Genomic DNA, 22,507 nt, shown 5'->3' with positions numbered 1-22,507 from the left:
CCCATACCTCTGGAAAGCAGAGGCTGATAAAGAGCTGGCTAGATCAGAAAAAAAAGTATGGGAAAATTACTATGAATGGTTTCCTAGTCTTTAAACTCTATTTCACCTGGAAATATTATAGCTGGAGTCAAGATTGCAAAGTATGCATAGAAAGTCAGCCAGGCCAAGGAACATCCAAAAATTGTGATTTGAGTTTAGAAGGAATTTCTTTTTTCCTGGTAGCTTCTGTGATTCTTTGAAGAACTTCCAAGAGAGTCAAATGACCAAAATGTGAATGAAGTTCTAACACTTTGCTTGATATTAGGTGGCACAGATGTAAAACCAGGGGCATTTTGAATTAATTTATTTATAGTAATAAAATCATGGAATTAATACAACCATCTCCCTATGCTAATAGAAAGGCACATAATTAAGTAAAAGCACATGTAGAATAATGCTGATTCTCAATGCTGTAACAGTCTTTAGAGAGCATCTTATCTGATGTCTCATAAAAATTAATGTTTAATTTGAGTGTTACTCATTACAGAAGTATTTATGTTAATCGTGGTAAATTTGGAAGCTAATACAAATTCACAAATAAGAAAATAAAAATTGTCCTTATGCCTACCACCCAGAGAAAACAATTATTAATATTTTGGAGCCAACCAGGGGTGCCTGGGTGACACAGTTGAGGGTCCGACTCTGGATTTTGGCTCAGGTCATGATCTCAGGTTCCTGCGATACAGCCTCTCAGCAGATTCTGGTTGCAGGGGGAGTCTGCTTGGGGACTTCTCTCTGTCTCCCTGTGTCCCTCCCCTAGGTTGTTCTCTCTCCCTCTTTCTCTCTCTTTAAAATAAATAAATAAATCTTAAAAAAAATATTTTGGTGTCAACTAAGTGTCCCTTCCCTTTTCTCCATGCAAAAATATGCTTATACATTAAGGACTGTATGGTTCATATTATTTTTGAAACCTCCTTCTGTACTTAGTACATATTATGAAAATAATTCCATGTAATTCAACATTTACAAGGAAAGTTGGGTGGGTCCGTTCTTTTCCATACTATAGGTATAATAGATAACATAATACCCCTTGCATGGCTTCTATTTTATACATTTAAAATCAAGGATCAGGGAGAAGCTACTTGCCGTGGGTCACACAGCTGATTCCTATCAGAGCCAGGACGCAGTTTCACATCTTAAGCACCAAGCTCAGAGCTCTGGCCATTTGTGCTTCTGATGCCACATTCTTAGTTTAGCGATTACTCCCATTTCCCCTTTTGAATCTCAAAATGAGCCAGCCAGTTTGAATGATGCTTTATTCTGTCCCCACGCTAATGACTACATTTGCTAAGTGTTGGTCGTATGCCATGTCTGTAATAACACTATGTATAGGTGATGGTCTTTGGAGCTGCAGGAGTAAAGACTGGAGGAGTCATGGGGACCAGACTGGGAGACATGCGGAGTCCTTGGGAAGCAGATTGAATTTTAGCATCTTAGAGGTGATAAAGAGCCCCATAAGGGATTTTTTTAAAAGATTTGTTTATTTTTAGAGAAAAAGAGAGAATGAGTGTGGGTGTGGGTGGGAGGGAGAGGCAGAGGAGAGACAGAATCCCAAGCAGACTTCTAGCTGAGTTCAGAGAATGATGCAGGGCTTGATCTCACAATCCTGAGATCATGCTCTGAGCCAAAATCAAGAGTTGGAAGCTCGACCGACCCAGTAACCCAAGTGCCTTGGAACCCCTTCTGGGTTTTAAGAAGGATAATGAGTTGACCAGATGTCTCTGATGGTTTTGAGCAGGATACATCAAGAGGGGAGGCTGGAAGATCAGTTAGGCGACAGCAGCCCAGAGATGAGAACGAGGATCTTTCTAGGACAGCAGCATTACGGCATGGAGGATGCATGTGGGATAATAACTGTTAGTATCATTCAAGTGCTTGTTCTGTTCCAAGCCTTATGCTAAGTTTCCATGATCACATTTGATCTCTTGGATACTCCTACAACATAGGACAGGTTGCTACTGTCACTTTACAGATAAGAAAAGCTGTGCTCAGAGGGATTGTCACTTTTCATGAATTCCCTTGGGAATCACACAGCTGGCTGATGGCAGTGCTGGGGTTTGAACCTAAGTGCCTTAACTCCTAAACCTATACTCACACCTGTTGTGATAGAGCGCTTCCTTATAAGGCATACTGAGATAGATCAGTCTCCAGGGATTGATAAGATACTGGGGGGAGAGGGTGCCCCTCCTGTTTTGGACTCCGGGTCATCTGCTGAGGTGGCGAGTTGTCATGGAGGGCCTCCTGAGCGGACTGGGAGATGCTGGTCTGAAGTCTTTGAGACCATCTGGCTGGAGATGCAGCCAGGCTGCCAGTGGAAGGTTCTTCACACTCTGCATTACAAGTGTACCTAACCCCCAGGTACAACCAGCAGAGTGTCACTGAAGTGCCCAAGGTGAGCTCCTGAAGTGTTGGCTAACCCCCGACAGCATGAGCAGGCTCTGGCTGCCAATGGGACGCGCAGTGGCCGCTGATCTGCTGATCTGTAACTCAGTGAACGAGAAGGTTGAAAGAGCTCTTCTGATCCTTATTAGTTTAGTTCCACGGATAGCAAAGTGTGAGTCAATACAAGACTCGCCAATAACTGACCTTGAATCAGGAAGATGCTGAGAAAAATACTCTGACCTTGCACCAGTGAGCTTGGGATTGGATTCACGTACACAACCCTGCTTACAATTTCACTACAAGCTCTTCCCCAAGGCCTCGAAACAGAATTCAGAACTAATAAACCTCTCTCCTAAGAAGGGGGGAGGGGCTAGGAATGCCGCGCTACGGATCTCCTGCTGTGTACCAGGCACATCAGAGCCTCACATGGCCCCGGGATAGAGGACAATTATTCCATTTCACTGACAGGCAAACTGAGGTCCAGAAATGGGAAGTGACTTCCTAATGCAACAGACTCTGGATTTGAAGCCAACGCCCTGGCTAGTTAGTTTAATTTTCTTCTTACCGCAAATGTGGCTTATTTTGTTCCTACATCTCTTTGCCCTCTGTTTGGCCATGGCCACACCTATTGCTACTAACAATTTTACCTAATTTGAAACTGTTTTGACTTTTTGAACCCTGGGCATATGATGAGAGATTCTTCAGCTTGACTTAGAAGAAGTGTGCGCAGTATTGACAAAGGCGGACTTTGAAGCCAGGATAAGCAAGTTTGACTCCAGATCTGTTCGTTACTAGCCATGGGCACCATGAAAACTGTTTAACCTTTCTGAGCCCATGTTCTTCGGATGGTTGCTGTGAGGATCAAACAGGGTCATGTACATAAAGTGTCTGACGCGTAAAAAAGAAATTTGCATCTGGAATTTATAAAGAAGCCTCACAAATCCAGTAAGAAAAAGGCAAGGAGCCTAAAAGAAGACCAGTCAAGGGAGATGACCTGACAGTTCACTTAAAAGGAAATACAAATAGTTAATAAACAAAAATGCACAAACTTGCTCAGACCAAGGAAGTACTAATGGGAAAAATGAGATTCACACCCATGAGTTTGATAAGAATTTTGAAAGTCTAACAAGGGTGGGGTGGGAACAAGGAGCAACAGGACCATTGCTTGTGAGAGGGAAATCGTGAGAGAGACAATGAGGTGACCAGATGGCTCTGACGGCTTTGAGAGGGGTGTGTCGAGAGTGGAGAGCAGTTTGGCAAAACTGTACAAAGTGGGACATAGAAACACCTCCCAATCCAGCAAGTGTGCTTTTAGATCTAAGTTCCGGGAGACATTTTTGATAATGGTCACTGAAGCATTTTTTAAGTAAGGAAAACTACTAAGAGCCTGACGGTCTATTCATAGGTCAAATGATAAATATATTTTGGTAGGTTCATATTATGGAATTGGAACATTTTACCGCTGTCGATTGTGAGGGCAGTCTGCAGAATTACATCTGTGGCCATCAAACTAGAATCATCAAAGAAATGCAATACTGCATGACGCCGAAACAATTTTATAAGTAATTTATAATACAGACATCACTTAATGTATATAAAATACATAGATGGGAAGGGTACACAGTAAGTGCCTTAGAAGTTGGCTCTTAGGAGGAGGGAATAATGCTGGGGACGAGAGACCATCTGAATATCATAGCAAAATATCTGAAATACTTGATCCTCTTAAAATGCAGAAGTAAGAGCACCTGGGTACCATACTCAGTTAAACCTATGACTCTTGATTTTGGCTCAGGTTGTGATCCCAGGGTGATGGCATAGAGCCCCGCATTGGACTCAATGCTCAGCACAGAATCTGCTAGAGATTCTTTCTCTCCCTCTTCCCCTCCCACTCTTGTGTGCTTTCTCTCTTTAAAATAAATGAATAAATCTTTAAAAAATGAAGAAGTAAACATGACTCATGATTAACGTTGTTTCCAGGGGTTGGTTCATAGATGTTGATATAATTAGTATCCAGCACATTTTCTGGGGCTTTTTGGACAATCTTTGCCTCCTATTTTTTTTCTCATTTGGTGGGCTCCTTACTATGGTCTCAGTTAGCTCTAAGCTTCCTACACCTGAGGCCACTGCCTAGGCCACTGCTGGCTCGGGTGAAGCTCCATGGTGCAGGGGTGGGGTCTGGCTTCCCATGGGGCTGTGTGAGGGACCACGGGCTGTCACCAGGAAGGTCATCTGGAGACGGAGCTGTGACTCATGAGAGACAGGAAAAGGATGGATCCAGGAGAGAAATCTCTCTCCCTTTCTGTGTCTGAGCCAGCTTTCCTCACTTCACTGCCCATCCAGAGACATTTCAACCGAGTGGTTCCTTTCTTCTTTCTTTCTTTCTTTCTTTTTTTTTTTTTTTTAAAGATTTTATTTATTTATTTGAGATAGTGAAAAAGCACAAGCAGGGGGAATTGCAGGCAGAGGCAGAAGAAGAAGCAGGTTCCCTGCTGAGCAGGAGCCCCATGTGGAACTCTATCCCAGGACCCCAGGATTATGGCCTGAGCTTAAGGCAGACGCTCACTAACTGAGCCACCCAGGTATCCCTGAGTGGCCCTTTCCAATCTTCTCCTGACCGATGAGGCCACAAAATAACATGTCAGCTTATGCTTGTCTCCAGACCTCTTCTCCCTCTCTTTCACTGCCCTGGAGTTGTGCTGGCTCTTCCACCTTGTTTCAGCTCTGCTGCAAGAAATCTAGGGTGAGACATTATTTTTTGTACTTTTCTGTATTTCACAAATAATCCAGGGCAAGGACCGTAGTAAGTGTTCAATGCTACTATTAATATTATCACAGCCAAATTATAATCAGACCTCATGCATCTCAGAGCTGTTAAATTGGAAGGAATCATAAATTATTAAGTTTGAAGGAAGGAGACTGGAGCTACTCTTTCGTTACTACTCAGTCCAAACTTTCAACTGAAAACAAGGGATTTTGCCTAAACTTGTAAACCAGAGAGCTCCTGAGTTGAGAAACAGAAGTCAATATCCAATGGTCCCCAAGTTTTGGTGATGCCACCTCAATCATCTTCCCCAAGGCTCCATTTCCAACTGGGAGTTGAGCCCTTTTCGAGCATGTGATGGTGAGGACTTACTCTCCACTGTGGTTCAGGTTGTCGTAGCGCAGAAAGAGGCCCGCATAGATGGTCTCGGTCAGCAGAGCGTAGATGGCGATCATAATCAGCAGCACAGCCAGCTTCAGGACAGAGTTCAGGCGGAGGAAAACTGCACAGGTCACCATGGCAAGCACCCCAGTGAAGACGAAGTACTGGAAACAGAGAGAGAGGAGGTGGTCAGAATCCAACAGGAATGTAGGAGGGCCAGTCCCCTCAGCATGGATGCCAGGTCTCCTGACGCAGGTAGCAGCTGAGCACCTCCATTTGAAGACCTCAGGCTGCCCTCAAGTCCAACAGGCCTCCAATAGAACTCATCGCTTCCTTACCACCTCCTGAGTCTCTGTTCCCTGGGCTTTGGGGACCATTTATGCCAGTCCTAAGCCAAAGAACCTTTGGTCTCTTCTTTGCTGCCTTTCTCTTCCCCACGCTCCACAACAAGGCCACCCCAAGTCTGTAGCCTCCACTTCCTTCAGGGAGCTCACACCCAGGCAGCTCTCCTCTCCCAAGCATTTTCTGTTCTGGTTCCCGAACAGTTTCTGGCAGCTCTGTCTGCTTGCAGCCCCCAACCCCTGAATACACACTGTCTTTCTCTCTCCAGAATTTCTAAAACACAGACCTCATCATGCCTTGCTTCAGCTTGAAGGACTGTCATGGCTCACGAGTCCCTCAAACTCAAGTGGGAAGCTCCCAAGGCCAGCACAGATCAGATTTCCCTTCACTTTCTAAACCCAACATATGCTCCAGCCTCCCTATCTACCTGCGCCTCCCATGGCTGTTTCCCAACTCTCCTGGACCCCTGAGCTCTGCATTTCGTGGTTCAGAGTCATCCATGTGACTAAGCCTCCATTCTCTGAAGAGCATCTTCTCCTTTGAGAAGCCTTAGTGTTCATTTCCAGATGCCCTGGAAGCTGGCTTGTTCCTCCGTAGCGCCACCCACATCCAGAATAAGATCTATCTCCTTGTATAAGAAGTAGCTGTTCAAAAGGCCAGACTGGTGCCATTCAAGCTGGAATCCTGGTACAGGCCTTGCAGCTCAGTCTGCCCAGCCATAGTTCAGCCCTTTGTAGGATGGTGCCTGGCCTCCTATCCTGCCCACTGTAGCATTCTGAATGGCATGTTTGGTTTGGATTCTGACTCTCCAGTGGGAAAAAAGAATAAAAGTCACATTATTAAGGCCCATGTGGTCCTCTTGTAATTTTCAAAATAACTGGCCAAGATGGGAATCATAATTCCTACTTTACCGGTGAAGAGACTGAGGCTCACAGAGATCGTGTGAATTGTTCCAATTCTCACACCTGGAAAATGGCACCTAGGACCCTTGGAAGCAATCTGTCCATGTACGTGTGACTGCAGTGGGCACATTGAGCTTGATAATCCCTAACATCCACTCCAGCCCTTTTATGCATGACTTTTTGTGGCAATTGGAGGTCTCCTTTCTTTTATTACAGAAAGAGTTTCTGGATGGGCAGAGGACACCATAAGAACTTCTAGACATCTCCAAGTGACTATCGAAGACACGTTTATTGAGTTCCTAAGTCAAACTGACTCATTAATGTACATTTTCAACAGCAATATCAACAAATGTGGATAGCACCTTGATGAGACCTCACTGAGCATGAACAAGACGTTATTGTGCATGTAGTAGACTTGGAAATGAATAAGGCTATGTCCCTATCCCTAAAGACCCCTGCGTATGGTACACCCTTCACTTTTGTCTTTCTTTCTTAGTAAATCCAATTGTGTCCATGTCTGAAATGGATGATGAGCTTTCTTCAACTCTCCTTTAAGATCTTCCCTTGGCAAGATTTTCAGGTAACTCATCTTGATGCCCTGAAGCCATCATTTTAACAGATAGAGGAGAGTTGGGTAGACCTGAAGCATCTTGTTTCATTGTTACCTGCATCATAATAAAGGGTTGTGCATGGTTTTGTCAATGCAAATTACAAATTGTGTATTAAATTAAAGCTGTCAAAATGATTATGCCCTTGAGCAAAAGTTAATGAAGTCACAACTGTTAAGTTTAAGAAGTGTGATAAGGACTTGCTGTGTGGCTGTTGCAATCAAAGCATGTTGCTAGGCAATGGGAATTCCAAGGTGAGAGATGGCCTGGACCACACCTGGTGGTCTAAGATGTAAAGCCAATATGTAGAGACCAACACCAATGTGTTGGACGTTCTCTGCCAGCAATATGAACCTTATGGTGATGCTGTAAACCACAGGAAATCAGCAGCATAAGGACCCTGGGTAGATAACACCAGGAGAATTTTCTCTGTCCCTTTTCTAGCTTGAATGAACAATGGGAGTGAGACCAGGGAATGGAGAGGAACAGGAAGCAACTGAAGTATTATAACTTTGAAAAACCTCTCTTTCAGCTGCATCTGGACCCATAAATTGCATGTTTCCTACAACTTGGGAGGATGCTGGGCCCAACACAATGACTAAATTTCTTTCAAACAACCAATAGTCTCTGTGTTCTTTTAAGTTAGCCAAGGAACTCAGATGCCCCACAGCTTCTAGAGTGCTCCCCTGAATGGGTCCTGGGCATTAGGATTTCACAGGTGTGGCAGGGCAGAGGTAGGAGGCAAAGCCACGTTGCAAAAACTTGTATGTGCTGCTGAGAAGTCTGCACTTTATTTTGCAAGGAGCCACAGGTGGGGTTCAGGTTTGTAATGCATTCAACAGGTCAGTGGTCTAAGAATAAACTGTGGGGTAAATAAGTACAGGAGGGGTTGTAAGTCATGGAGAAAAGCTGAAGGTTTAACGACAAGTTTGGGGACCAACCCAATAGATGGGGCAAGAAACATGTGTAACTTTACATGAAGATGGGGGAGGGAGGAGTCAGGACTGGTGGTAAGCATTCCAGCAGGGATTAATCCATTAACTAAGAGAAAAAACCAACCACAGAATGAGGATGGGGAAAAGGAATGCATTCAGCTTTAGGGCTCTCAGGCTTCAGGGATGGAGGATGATTCAGAAAGGACAACTGAGGGCCACCACCAGTGTGAGGCTGAGGCTCAAAAGAGAGATGGGTCTGGAGACATGTTTGACATGGTTCAGCTGACTCCACAGTGTGGAGACTGTCCAAGAAGAACATGAAAAGTAAAGACAGAAGATACAGAGACTAATATGTAGAGTCTCTCATGTTTGAGGGGCTGTGGGAAAAGAGAAATAAGAACATTCATTAGGGATTGTTGAGGGTATGAGAGGACAATGAGGAGAAAAGTGTGAAAAAATAGGTAGCCCCCCCAAAGTAAAAATCTCCATAGACAAAGATTTTCAGAGGAGCATTTCAAAGGCAATGTATTGAAAATGTTTTCAAGATAACTTAATGCCAAAAAGCGGGATATAAAATTTTATATACACTATAATCATAACAATGCAAAATATGGACACATAGGACATGGCTTTGGTGTGGATAATTTCCATCTGTAAAGTCCTTTAATCTCATCATAACACCAAATACCAAATGAGGCAGGGATCAACGTACTGTTCTGCAGGGAGTCCCTCTGTTCCCGAGAAGTCTGCCTCCTGTATCATCAAGGGGTTCTCTACTTCTTCCTAGGTTTTAAATGATGAAACATCGTCCCACCAGGATATGTATGAGAAATGGTAGGGACTGGTCAGTTTCTAGCAATTTTTAATAAAGAACACAGACATTTTAAGAGAATAAGAGATCTAATCATGATATGGCAGTTTTGACCAGGAAAGTAAAAGATTGACTGCCCCACTGAGTGCCAGCGCCTTGGTGCCCAAGTTAGGAAAAAAGAGGTGAGAGGCATTTCAGTAGTGAGGCTGACATGTGGGTAGGAGAAGAGGGACAGACACTGAGAACGTGGAGGTGGGAGACAGCCCAGGTCCTCACACTAGATGAACACCCGGTAGCGTGAGGGTATCAATGGGAGTGGCGATACCTGTGCATGGGGGGTAAGTTGGTGGGAGGTGGAAGTAGTACTCATAACCAAACATTTGCTGGGCACGAATTCTGCGTAAGGTCCTTTATGAATGGCTTCATATGCTTCCACTTACTTTACTCTTAAAATGATCCAAGGACAGGTACTATGTTTATAGTCATTTTACAGAAGAGGGAAGCATATAGAACACATTTCTGTTTCTGAATAATCAAGATTTTCAGATAATACACTGACTTGGGAAATGACAAATAAAGAAAAATCTTCTAAGTCTGTACTGACAAAAAGTTGGACTCCCATGCCATAACAAAGGGTTCAGAGGATCAAAAGTTGAGGATTATGTTTGCATGAAATAAGTATTTTGCCCAAATTCTACAACTGTTGAATGAGGACCTACTGGGGACTAAGAACCGTGCCAGGCTGGAAGGCACTGTTCTAAGGTCAGGACACTGTCACAAAGTATCATAAATGGCCTTGGCAATAGGAGCACACTCTTCTCCTGGAAGAGGAGGAAGCAGAAGAATATCACACCATGGTAACATGAAGAAGGACTTGAACTCAGCCCCACACAGGTCATGCATGCTGGGGTGTCAGCCCCCCTTTGGTTGCTGCCAAATCCCATGGCATTATAAACTCACAGAAGAAAAAGGAAAGATAACTGACAATTTTCATAAGTCATGGTCCTTCAGGGAAAGAATCCAAACTTTCTGATTCACACAGAACCCGGTTTTCGACGATAACTCTTGGTTCCATCAGCACAGTGAAGTGCATATGGACCAAAGACAGAGGATTCTCTGCTTCATCCTGAGCCTCCCCTTTCCACACGGTCCAGAAGTGACAGTGTCAGGACCCAGGGGTCACCACGGGTACAGGTGGGATGAATAACCTGACGTTCCTTGCTCTTTACTGGACTGCATGAGGCAGGGGAGATGGGGCATTTTGTTTAGGCTGGATGCTCTGTTACAATCTGACTGTGCCTTCTCTTCTTCTACATCCTTGTTTTGATGACTGGCCTTTTTATCCCCCCATACTAGGGGAAGAATGGTGAATGTTATCTTGGTTATTATAGTTGTTAGCTTAGATCTGTCGAAACTGCATTTAAAGTCCACAAGTAGATGTGATGTTTATATCTGACTTGGGTTGAGGGGTGATAAATTATTCTAGATATTTCCTAAAAGCAACTACATTCACAGTTGATACTCTAACCTCATAATCCTTCCTGGAAAGACATACCTGTATTAATGATTTGTACAAATAATGGCTATGCCAGGAAATCTGTGAAGCAAAACATAGTGGGAAAAAAAAAAAAAAACCCTACACAGTATCTATATCTTATGGAAAGGCATTACAACACAATATTTTTAAAAGTAGGATCATGCTTATCTTGGTGGTGCTTATTAGACAATTCAACACAGTCACTTGCAAGATTATGTCCTTGTCTTGGCTGTGCTTCTTTGATGACTGAGCTCAGATCTTTGTAAATCATCATCAGAGTCCATTTTTGAAAAACATCAAAGATGCAGTCTGTGATTGATTCCTGAACAGTGATGTCCAGCCAGATCATGCATTTCAGTGACTTTCAGAAATTAAATGTTTTTCCAGAGGATGGCAATTTGATATTGTGAAACATGTATCTAAGAAGTATATGCTGTCAGCTAAGAATGACCAGCAGAGAGGGACATGGTGACACTGTGGGAATTAATGTGTGCCCTCCAAAACCACTCCCTCAGCATGGGCAATAAGTACAGGGTCTTGAAGGATCTGGCTTTCTTTGAATGATGCAATGCAAGGTGGTCACCATCTTGGAAACAACTGGTAAGGCCAGAAGAGCAAGATTATGAAAGGGAAACAGGCTATGAAAATATGGCCTGTCCAAGTTTTAGTCTGGACACATGATTATGTAGATAATCTCATGTTTGGAGCAGAGGATCTTGTGCATTTAAGAAATTTGTAAAGTCCCTATCTTCCTTAAATTCAGATCTCCACTTGGGCAAGTGCTATTTTGCCCTAGTTACCAAAGGCTTCAAGAAAGAAACTAACATTTAATGAATGTTTTATTGATGTCATCTCTCTTTGTCATCTCAACAATCTTATGAGATAGGTATTATTAATAATCCCATTATAAGAGTGAGTGGGTGGCTCAGTTAAGCAACTGACTCTTAATCTCAATTTAGATCTTGATCTCAAGGTCATAAATTCAAGCCCCACGTTAGGCTCCAATCAACAAAACAAAACAACAATAACAACAAATAGTCCCATTATACAGCTGAAAAAACCAAGGCTCAGAGAAGTTTAGTGACTTGTTCAAGGCTACAAAGCAAGTAAATGGCAGAAGAGTCCTCCTTGCTCACTCGAGGTCACCACGCAGCCTCTATCACCCACACCTGTTCTGTTTCTCACATTCTGTTAATGTCCTTGAAGACCTGAAACCTAAGCTTCAGCATGGTGGAGTGTGTTGGTTTTTGGATCATCCTTTGCCTGTATGGCTTTTGGGCTCTTTGTGGGCAAAGGCAATTCCAAAAACTGATGATCATTTGGAAAAAAACAAATCAATATTCTTTATATATTTAACCATAACAGCTAATTGGTTCTGTGCAGAAACAAAATGAGCTCCTATAACAGCCCTCTGTTCAACTGGAAAAAATTCTGAATTTCCTGCAAAGCCAACTGATACTCCTTCTTCATTTGAATGTTTTGGTGGGGCTATTGCTGCGGGAACATGGGAAAACCTAATTTTATCCTGAGTAGCAGCTGGGGATTTCTGACCACCCTCAATAAAGTTTCCTCCAAAACCACTCGGGGTTCAGACTCCCACCCAAGGAATTCACTAGAGAACTGAAGGCACTAGTTTTTATCGTCACTTTTGGAGTTTAAAAAATATGCCTATTTCCTTGATCACATATCCTCTTTTCTTTTAATTGTTTTCCTTCTTCTTTCTGCCTCCTTCTTGCTTTTTCTCCACCTTGTCTTCCTCTTTCCATACCGCCCACCTTTCTCCCACCTTTCTTCTTCATCACAAAAGCTAATATTTAATGAGCAAAGACACAGATAATGACACCCCTATGGGAGATCAGCTTTCAGGGACACTTCAAAACATTAGCAAGCTCTAACTGCTCCTGCAAATACAGTTGACTACTTATTCAAACGTGCCAGCGCATCTATAGGGACTCGCATAATAAAGGGGCTCAGCTCTAAAATGAAGGTCTTCCTACTGAGCCTGCTGAGAACCCCTTCAAGTATTTGAGATAATGACACTCTGGGTTTGTGCCTGTGATCTGCGTTCATTTTTGCAAACCCATGTCTCTCCCCCCGTCCCCCGAGATGATTTCTTACATCAAAGTTGGAATGCGGCATTCTTCACTGTCATTTACTGTATTTTCGTCCATTTTGAGTAATAGGCAAGCTCCAGTCCAAGACTAAATTATACTCGATACCATATATTAAAATAGCCTCTTTTTTTTTAAAGAAGGTATTTTTTTAAAGGTTTTATTTATTTATTTGACAGAGATCACAAGTAGTTAGAGAGGCAGGCAGAGAGAGAGGGAGAGGGAAGCAGGCTCCCTGCTGAGCTGAGAGCCCGATGTGGGACTCGATCCCAGGACTCTGAGATCCTGACCTGAGTCGAAGGCAGCGGCTTAACCCACTGAGCCACCCAGGTGCCCCCTTAAAACAGCCTCTTATGCTTACACCAAATCATCCATGTTTATATGATATGATTATGTCACAGGCTTTCGGACTGAGTCCTGTTTCTCATGGGGTGAGGTAGAAAGGTCAGGTACACAGATGAGAAAGCCAAAGCTCAGAGAGAGGAAGAGATTTGGGGTCACACATGTGTGAGTGCTGGGAGGCATTGTGTGTGAATTAAGTCTTTTACAAGGTCTTAATAACTAATTCCTTCTCGTTCGGTGGACAAATCTCTAGGTAGGGAGGCACGTATATCAAGATGGCAACTGATCCTTCAAATCAGGCTGTTGGTGGTAGATGGTGATGGAAAGAGTTCCGATTCCCATCAATGTGGCCAGTGGGATTCCTGCATCTGGGGGGATTGCCAAAAGTTGGCAAACTCTGTAAAGGGTCAGCTAGTAAATATTTTGGCTCAGTGGGCCCCAAATTACCTCTCGCAGCTACTCAACTCTGCCAACTGTACTATCAAAGTAGCCACAGATGGGGCACCTGGGGGGGTTCAGTCAGTTGAGTGGCCAATTCTTGATTTCGGCTCAGGTCATGATCTTGGGGTCCTGGGATCGAGCTCCCATTATGCCCCATGCTCAGTGTGGAATCTAGTTGAGGACTCTTTTTCCCTCTCCTTCTGCCCCTCTCCATGTTCATGTGTGCTCTCTTCCTCTCTCTCTAATTAAAAAAATAAATCTTCACCCCCCAAAAGTAGCTATAGACAATTGGTACTAAGTGGCTGTGGCTAAGCTCCAATAAAACTTTACTTACAAAACAGGTGGCAGGTAGAATTTGGCTGGAGGCCACAGTTTGCTCACCCCTGAGCAAGATGATCCTTCAGTTGTGGGAGGAAAGTATTGAAACTCTTATTTAATTTATCTCATTTTTAAACATTTCTATGTTTTGAATATGTTCCACAATGTACACAATACATTAGCACAGTGATAGAGGAATGTAACTTAGAGATAAATGTGTATCAGTGGTGCAGGCTCAAAACCTTCTTATAGGAAATCATAAATACATCATGGCTGACATTTATTGAGAAGATACTTTGTGCTAGATGCTACTCTGGACACTTTACATGGATTAATGCATTCAATCCTCATAACTACCCTTGAGGAAAGTACTACTTTCCTTCTTGTTTTATAGATAAGGAAACTGAGGCACAGAGATGATGTTATGTGATCAAAAAGCCACTTTCTTAGGACTGGCAAACCCATGAACACTGTGGTCCTGAGTTTGGGAGTTTAGATTTGGGGTCAAGTGTATGTACTGTTCTAGAGTGATGTGGAAGTCCAGATGAATAGCTCACGAACACCAACTTCATGTCAGATGATACGCTGGAGCTACACATAAGCAAACTCATCTAGGTATGCACCATGACAATATGATATTCCCTAACTCCACAAAAGCCATGTGAAGAAGATATAATTTTTTCTACTTTACAGATGAGGAAGCTCAGGTTCAGGGAGAAGAAGAGCTGATTCAAGATTCCATTGCTAGCAGGTAAAGGGGCTCAGCCCGGATTGAAACCCAGCTTTACCTAGCTCTCCATAGTTGATAGGTGGCCAGCTCACTGCCTCTTGGGACACTCTTCATGCCCTCCAACCTGAGACATTCTCAGGGAGCTGGTGTCCCACAGAGTCCACAAAGTCTGTGCTCTCTCAGTCCTTGGTGGGAGGAGGTCTCCCAACAATAGATAGTTCCATCTTGCCCTGGACTTCCTTAAGAAAAGCTTAGTTCCTCCCTAGGAATGGAGGACTGAGCCTGGTGCAGAAGCACAAGATCAAGAACAAGCCAGATAGGGTTTGAATTGCAGTTCCAAGTCTTGACCACTGAATTAAGAAGAGAGGGACAGAAAGAAAGAAGGAAGGAAAAAAGTGAGGAAGGATGGCAGGCAAGCAGGAGTGGTGCGGAGTGGCACTGAACAAGTTATTCTCTGGGCCTCTGTTGCATGATCTAGGGATTGGAGATGATAACCCTCTGGACTATTGAATGATGCCATGTGTACCAAATAGGGGCTCTATACCTTGTACGGGGCAGGAGGCTTTCTCTTCTTGTCAGGACATTTCTCACACTGATTCTGGGGTCTAGGTGAGAAAACACAGAGCCTTTCCCTCACCCAGGTGGTGGAGGACTCTTAGAGAACAAGGGTCGACCTGGGTCCCCAGGGTGCGAGGTTGGCTGGGGTCTGTCCTCTCTCCTGACCCCGAATTTCTGCCCCTGAATGTCAAGTTCTGGGCTACAGCTAACACAGCCCAAGACTGTCCTTTGCTTAGTACCATAGGCTGACCCCAAGGCCCAGGGCAAAGCTCTGGTTCTGTGGCCAAGGGAGCGTGAGACTTACATAATGATGGTGGGTATCTGCTGAGACACCTCCTGACCCTGTGGTGCTGTGCTTTGTTTCACATTTAGTTGTGGTTTTCTGCGTTTGTGACTTTTTAGCTTTTTTCTGTCTATCTCTCCCACCCCTTTCCTCTTTTCCTCCCTCCCTTCCTTTCTTCCTTCTCTTCCTCCCCCCTTCCCCCTTCCTTCCTTCCGTCTTTACTTGTCCTCTCCCTCCCCCTTCCCTTCTTTCTTTCCTCCTTTCCCCCTACCTCTCTTCCTTCCTTCCCTCCTTCTTGAATGCAGCAAAAGCCATTTGAGCCGTAACTCTGCCCTAGACTGGGAACAACAGCACATTCTGCTCTAGGATTTCGAGATGAGAATGGGAAATGAATGGGGGAGGGGGGAAGGGACGAGGAACATGGATAGAGGTACAGGGGAAGAAGGAAGAAAGGAAGAGGAAGAAGAAGGGAGAATCAGGAAAGGCTGGAGGTAAGGGCAGGAAAGAGGCAGGGGAGAAAGGGAAAGGCAGAGAAGGGGAAGGAGGAGCAGGAGGAGCAGCAGCAGCAGGAGGAGGAGCAGCAGCAGGAGGAGGAGCAGGAGGAGACAGAAGAAGAAAGCAGGCCTCTGGAACGCTTTCTGAGACCCTTCAGGCAGTTGTGCTTGTGTGGAGCTGGCGGAGGTACCTAGGCCCAAGTCTTGCCAAGGGGAGCTCGAGAATAAATACCTCTGGGTAGGAGCAGATATCTGTAAACACAGCTGAGGAATTGAAAGTCAGGTTCTTCAAGGGTATCGACTTGTCAAAATCACACCACAGCTGCGGATTAAAAAAAAAAAAAGAAGAAGAAGAACAACAACAACAGCAAAAAACAAAACAAAACAAAACAAAACACAGGAACAACAAAGTCAGTGTGAGTGCTGGGAACAAAGCAGTGTGCCTTCTTCACTGCTGAGCCTAGGCAGAAACCTGGGCAGACCAGGCCCTACAGGGGGCTTCATTCCAGAATGGAGGGGCCAGCTGGGATCTCCTCTTCCATTTTAAAGAAGGTACTGGCTCAGAAAAAGCTTTTGCAAGCCAGCCCGGAAGCCAGGTTAAGACAGTTCTGCTTGCCCTGTCACAGAGGGCCAGTGGAGAGTGCCTGTGGGGCTCTGAAGAGAGCCAGATGACAGGAGGAAAGGTCTGGGGTATGCTTGCAGCCTGTCTCTCATCAACAGCTGGGAGGATTCCAGGGATCTGAGGGGGGCAGGTTCTCCAGAAAGACTCTTAGCATGGGACAAGGGGCGGGAGGGCATTCCCTAGGCCAGAAACTGCTGCAGATTTTGCGGTGCTCAGGAAAGAGTAGCTACCATTGGCTGAATGCCTCCTCTGTGCCAGACACTTTGGACAAAAAAGCCTCACAACCACCTTGTGATGTAGCTACTATTTTATCCCCATTTTACAATAAAAATATATGAAACTCTGAGAAGTAAAGTAACTTGTCTAGGATCACCTAGCTCGTAAGTGGTATAGCTGAGATTTGATGGCAGGTCTATCTGACTCCAAAGCCTCTGAACTTCCTGCTGCACCACCATGGCATGGATGGCCCAGATGTAACCTTGACCTCGAGTCACCGAATTTATTTCCAAATCCTGCACCCCAGAAATACCCGATTCGTCAAGACTTGAGATCCTGGCTACGCCTCCGTTGGCCATGATCAATGTTCCTAAGCACTTCCATTTCAATTGCAATAATCTATAAAATATTCATTAGATGGCGACTTAAGTTAGGTTAGGATTTTCCTTTTTCTTTATCCCATAGAATCCTTTCCTACAAGGCCAACCACAGAATTTGGGCAACATAGCTCTAAGTGATTAGTGGGCCATTCTGGACAACAAATTTCAGGCAGTATAAGCCTCCAACTCACAGACTGACAACTGACAAGCTGACGAGTTTGAGTCCCTGAACACATGGAGACCCTCCCTCAGGCCCCAAGGGCACACTGATGGGTTCAACCGCAAGACGGATGCCTCCACTAGCCTCTCTCAACATGCCAAGTTCAAAACCTGGAAGGAGACAGATCACTCTTAGAATCTAGAGTAACTAAGCCATGGACAACACAAACTGTTTGTATGTACACAGAAAATGCTGTCGCTATCATGTTACCATTTTAGAGAGAAAATGAAATCATTAAAACATGGATCACCAAATTAAAAACAATGATAAATATGGCAGCTGGAGAGTCATGTGAATTCAATGTTTCCCATCCAACGTGAACTCTTAGAAGGTCATAGGCAAGATCTCAAGCCTCCTGAAGCACATTTCCCTTACCCATTGCATGGGAATGGTAATACCTACCTGTAGCACATAGTAGGTGCTCAAGAAATGATGGTTCTTTATTTCCACCCCCCTACCCCCACTTCCAGAGATAAAATTTAGCATTTGAGGATGAGCATGAGTTGTGGAGTCAGACAGACCTTATTAGCAAGTTATTTCATGTCTCTGAGCCTCAGTTTCCTTAGCCATAAAGTGGGGATAAGGAGACTTACCTCACGGGGTTTATGTGAGGATTTAATAAGAAAAATGAGTACAGCTTCTCCTTCAGTGCATGGCACATAGCAGGTAGGTACTTGAAGGGAACTCTGATTCACGATTATAATTGGTTGGCCACTGACAATACAGAAATTTAGGACGTTTATGCTCCCTTGGAACAGATAATCTCCCCCACTGGGAAGTGATAGTTTGCCACTAGTAAAATGCACAGCTCTGACAGTAGCTGCATTTCTGTTCTATGTCCCTAAGCTTGGGGCTGCACCAGGCACTTGAAGGTAAGTGGTACCAAGAAAGGCAATGCAAGAAGCTACAGGCTCCATAAACCCTTCATTCTTGCCTGCACATGAGAAGCCAGAGGGTTGGGTTTGGAATGCTTACGATATTCAAGATGGCACCCAGGAAGTTAATCAAGATGGATGCAAAGATGATGACGTTCCGGGCCAAATAGGTCTCATTAATCCAACAGCAAGTTTTCCGGAGGACGAGGGGCAAACACTTATAATCCTCTGCCGTGGTGATGAGGACGAGAGCCGAGTGCAGCATAATCAGGATGGAAAACTGGATGGCCATTGGCATCACCCTGCAGGGAAACCCAGAATGTTGGGTCACATGGCATCATTCATGACTGCCCTTCCCCACCCCTGGAACCCAATAATTCTCTAAATCTCTGTTTGTTCAAGAAAAATCAGCAGGAGACCTTTTCTTAATTATATCCATCCCTAGAATATTCCATCAAGAAACTTTGAAATGACCATCAAATTTGGCTTTATTTATTGTTCCTGTCCACCCCCGCCTTTCTTTTTTGCTTCCTATATCATTATCTTTCTCACTAGGCAACTCTGCGAAGACAACATACCACTGGAATTTTATCTCAATATCCCCACTGTGCGAGGGACCCACATGCCCTTTCTCCTTTGAGGGAGCTTTTATGAAACACTTAACCTCTTCATCTACTCTGATGCCATGATCTGAACTTGGCACCTGTTTCAAGTTGCTCAGTTTGGTTAGTGATTACCAAGATTTGCAGGGAATATACCATGTGCCATTTGAGATGGGTAAGGGTGTAATTTGAGTTGTAGGTAAGGAGAACTCATCCTTGCCCAAGGCTTCAACATCACTCCCAAGTACACATCTTGAGCTTCAAGGTCTCACCAAAGCTCTGTTCCATGGTAGCCCCTGTCTATGGACATTTCTGTTGCGTGTCAGGTTGTTTCCAGCAGCTTGGTGATTTCAAAGCCCATCTCTGGAGGCATCTTTGACTGCTTCCTCTCCTTACCAACCAATCTCTCAGCAGGTATATTTCTTCTCCTTAGGAGTTCATCCCTCATTCTCTGTTCTCTGTACAGCCATTTGTGTCTCACTTCTCTGCCTTTCTTTCGCCAGCCAGCTGTTACACATTGAAGGGTACCTGTGGCTCCTCCATCTCTACAGTGAAGTCCATTCATTTGGCTTCAGCATCTTCCAGCAGTCGATGCTCAACTAACATACACTTGGTGAATGAAGTTAGACCCAACTTCTAACAATGCCTTACTATGCTTCTGCCTGGATTTCCCCACGTTTATTATTAATGACATTAGTGTCAGTAATACACAGAGCTCTGTGCTAGACCCAATGTGCTAGACCCAATGCTAAGCACTTTATATAATAGCTGATTTCTATTCCTTGCTACAGACTTATGAAGTCTCTTGAGTTCTCTTTTTTCAGGTGAAGACTTAAGGTTCAGAGAAAAGCAACTTCCCAGAGGTCACTGAGTTGGTTAATGTTAGAGCTAGGATTTAAAGTCCACTGTGCCATTGATGAGTGACAGACCTCCCGTGTGTGTTCCTATGTCATCTTTTTGGGGATTCTGTGGTGTCATTTACTTATTCATTCAATAATCTTCTTCCCAGATACAGTGGTAGGCACCAGGACACATCTTCCCCATCCTCTAGGAGATCATAATCTAGAGGAGAATATGGACATATACACGATGAACTATTGGAGAATATGCTATGATCTATAAAGGGGTTTGAGCAACCATCATTTAGAAAACAGGAAAAGGAATCAAGGGAGGCTTCACAAAAGGGGTGCCATTTTGGTCAGGACTTGGAGGTCGAAGAGAGGGTTTTAGGGAAGGAAAAGCAAGGAGCAGAAGAGTAAGAGTGATCCGCATGTTTAGAACTTCCACTAACCCAGGTGGTGAGGCTGTGGGGCTGGGGAGTGCCGGGCTCTCATACATGCTGTGTAGAAAGTTCCACATGGAGGTGATACGCAGATATCCCAAATGTTTTATCAGGAAGGACACGGTCATATCTGTGTATCTGAAGGATAACCACGGTGGGAGGTGAAGGATGGAGTGAAAGAATTTGGCAGAAGTTTAGATAGTTGGGGCCCAAGTTACCAAGAAAAGGACATAGGTAGCAGCATGGATAACTGGGAGGTTCAGGGAAAGACACAGCGTTAATCTTAGTACGTGTTTTCTGTATGTGTGTGGAGGTGTGTGGAAGAGTGATGTCATTAAAGGTGACACTCATGTTTTTACCCTCTGAACTGGTCAATGTAGGAAGAGAAGCTGGACCATAGAGTGTAAGGATGATGAATTTGATTTGGGACAAGTTGAATTTCTAGTGTTTGTGGATCATCCTTCTAGAGACGTGCAGAGAGCGAGGCAGTTGGAGGGGTGGTTGTGGAACTCTGGGTCTGGAGTGAACAGGTGCTGGCTGAAGATCTGAGAATGGAGGAGCTTGCCCAAGGTGAATAAGAAGTAAAGGCACCACAGATAAAGCTATAGAAATTGATGGGCTGGAAGGAGAGAAAGCAGCAAAAGGAATTTAGGAAATGTAGTCAAATGAGCAGGAGAGAAGGAGTGCATGGCGTCAGGACAGCCAGGAGGTAAGACATTTGCAAGGGTGGGGCTGGGGAACTAAGACTGGCAAATCCCTTTGCATGCTCAAGCATGACAAATGCTGGAAATTCACTCTCCCCACAGCCCCAGTTTTTATTGTTGAAGGTTTTTTATTTCCTTTAAAAAAAAAATACTTGCACAGTTTTGGTTTTATAGATCACCTTGACAGGAAATCTCTGCAGGAGTTCTAGATAAGAACAGAAGGTCTGTGCAGCAGTGGGTTCCCAGAGGGCTCTGGGCAGATAGGAAACTTCCCCCCAAACAGGCTGGAAAAACATTCCTGGAACAGCACACCATTATTCTGGGGCACCCGGGAGGCAAATGAAGAAGGAACGCTTTTGTCAGACAGTCCCTGGAGAAAAGGGGCCAATTTCTAGGCTTATGCCTCTCAATACTGGGAGGCAGCCCCCAAGAATGCGAATGCTTTGTTTCAAAGTGTGAGGCAGAAGCAAAGCCGGCAAAGAGGATGTTGAGAGCCACTCAGCAGGAGCCTCAGACTCTTCTGTGGCCCCCCACTGCCATGCGCATAGTCTACGACCTCCATGGTCCTCCATGGTGATGTGCAGGACCAGGGGGGCTGCTCTGGGCTCCCCCCAGAGCCCCTCTGCCCTCCACGGGCAACACTCAGGCATGTGCCCTTTACTTCTCCTTCTGTGCTCTCTCTTGGGGGAATGTCTTGTTCTTCGTTCAAGGCTGTTTTTCCCTGGGTTCTCCCATGACACCTGCTATAGAGCTGAGCACACAGACGGTGCACAATAAATGCTCACTGACTTACACTTTTTGTGGGGAGAGGAGATGCTCTTCACCAGCCTTCATAGGGAAAAAGATTCTCAGTCGCCCTCCAGCCCTTCCAACCTCCAGGAGGAGTCTGCCACCTATCCAGTATGTTCAGGGGACTTGGCAGGGCCAGTGTTAAAGCTCAATGCTTATATGAAGTTCAGCTGCTGGCCCTTCTGTCCTTGTAGATCTGCTAAGATGGTTGGGAACCCAGAGCCAGGACCTTCTCTGTAAGAAGAAGACTGGCCATCTCCTCCTGAGCGACAAAGCTCAGGTGTCCCCAGGAAGTACCAACAGGCAACTGCCCAGATTTTCTTCATTCCTTTGGTGCTGGGGGTGAGGGGTCTTTCTCATTTTTGCAGCAGTGAGACCCACACTGGCGTGGGAAGGCAGAGTAGGGGACACAAGCAGAGATCCGGGAGATTCAGAATGGACACCATGTGGTCTCTTGACTTCAACCACATTCTGTATACCAGTATTTACCATAAGTTTTGCCTAGTGAGAACCCTCTCTGCGCGTCTCACTAGACCCTGAATGTGCCCGTGCCTTGATCTTGGACTTCCAGCCTCCAGAACTGTGAGAACCATGTGAGCTGTTTATAAGCCTGCAGTCTGTAGTATTTTGTAACAGCAGCCTGAAGGAGCTGAGGCAGGAGGTGAAAGGCGGGCATGTGGGTTAGTGAGTGGCAAGAGTGAACAAAACCCTAGGTGTGTAAACCCATAGCTCCAAAACCTCACCAGTGGTACAGCCTTGGGCAAGGTAACTAACTCTTCTGAGTATCATATTTTTAATCTGCAAAACCAGAATCGTTAAGCCCACCTTTTAAGAAGGCTCTG

General features: G+C 44.7%; 1 protein-coding gene across 4 annotated transcripts in view; it reads right to left on the bottom strand.

Annotated features, from left to right (window-relative positions):
* ADCY8 (adenylate cyclase 8) overlaps nucleotides 1-22,507 on the bottom strand; it is a 217,735-nt gene that overhangs the window by 32,253 nt on the left and 162,975 nt on the right. For 2 of the 4 annotated variants that reach the window (XM_082719720.1, XM_082719722.1), the window contains 3 exons: nucleotides 18,389-18,590; nucleotides 16,208-16,297; nucleotides 5,555-5,727 (listed from right to left, as the gene is read on the bottom strand). In XM_082719720.1, the coding sequence (XP_082575846.1) occupies nucleotides 5,555-5,727; nucleotides 16,208-16,297; nucleotides 18,389-18,590 (465 nt within the window). The remainder of the gene's footprint in view (nucleotides 1-5,554; nucleotides 5,728-16,207; nucleotides 16,298-18,388; nucleotides 18,591-22,507) is intronic. The other 2 variants (XM_082719721.1, XM_082719723.1) reach the window with 1 other exon arrangement.

This window comes from Mustela nivalis (genome assembly GCF_964662115.1).
Source record: "Mustela nivalis genome assembly, chromosome: 2".
In the NCBI taxonomy this organism is placed as follows: Eukaryota; Metazoa; Chordata; class Mammalia; order Carnivora; family Mustelidae; genus Mustela; species Mustela nivalis.
The sequence above is the reverse complement of the archived record's forward strand: the minus strand, read 5'-3'. Positions and strand labels throughout refer to the sequence as shown.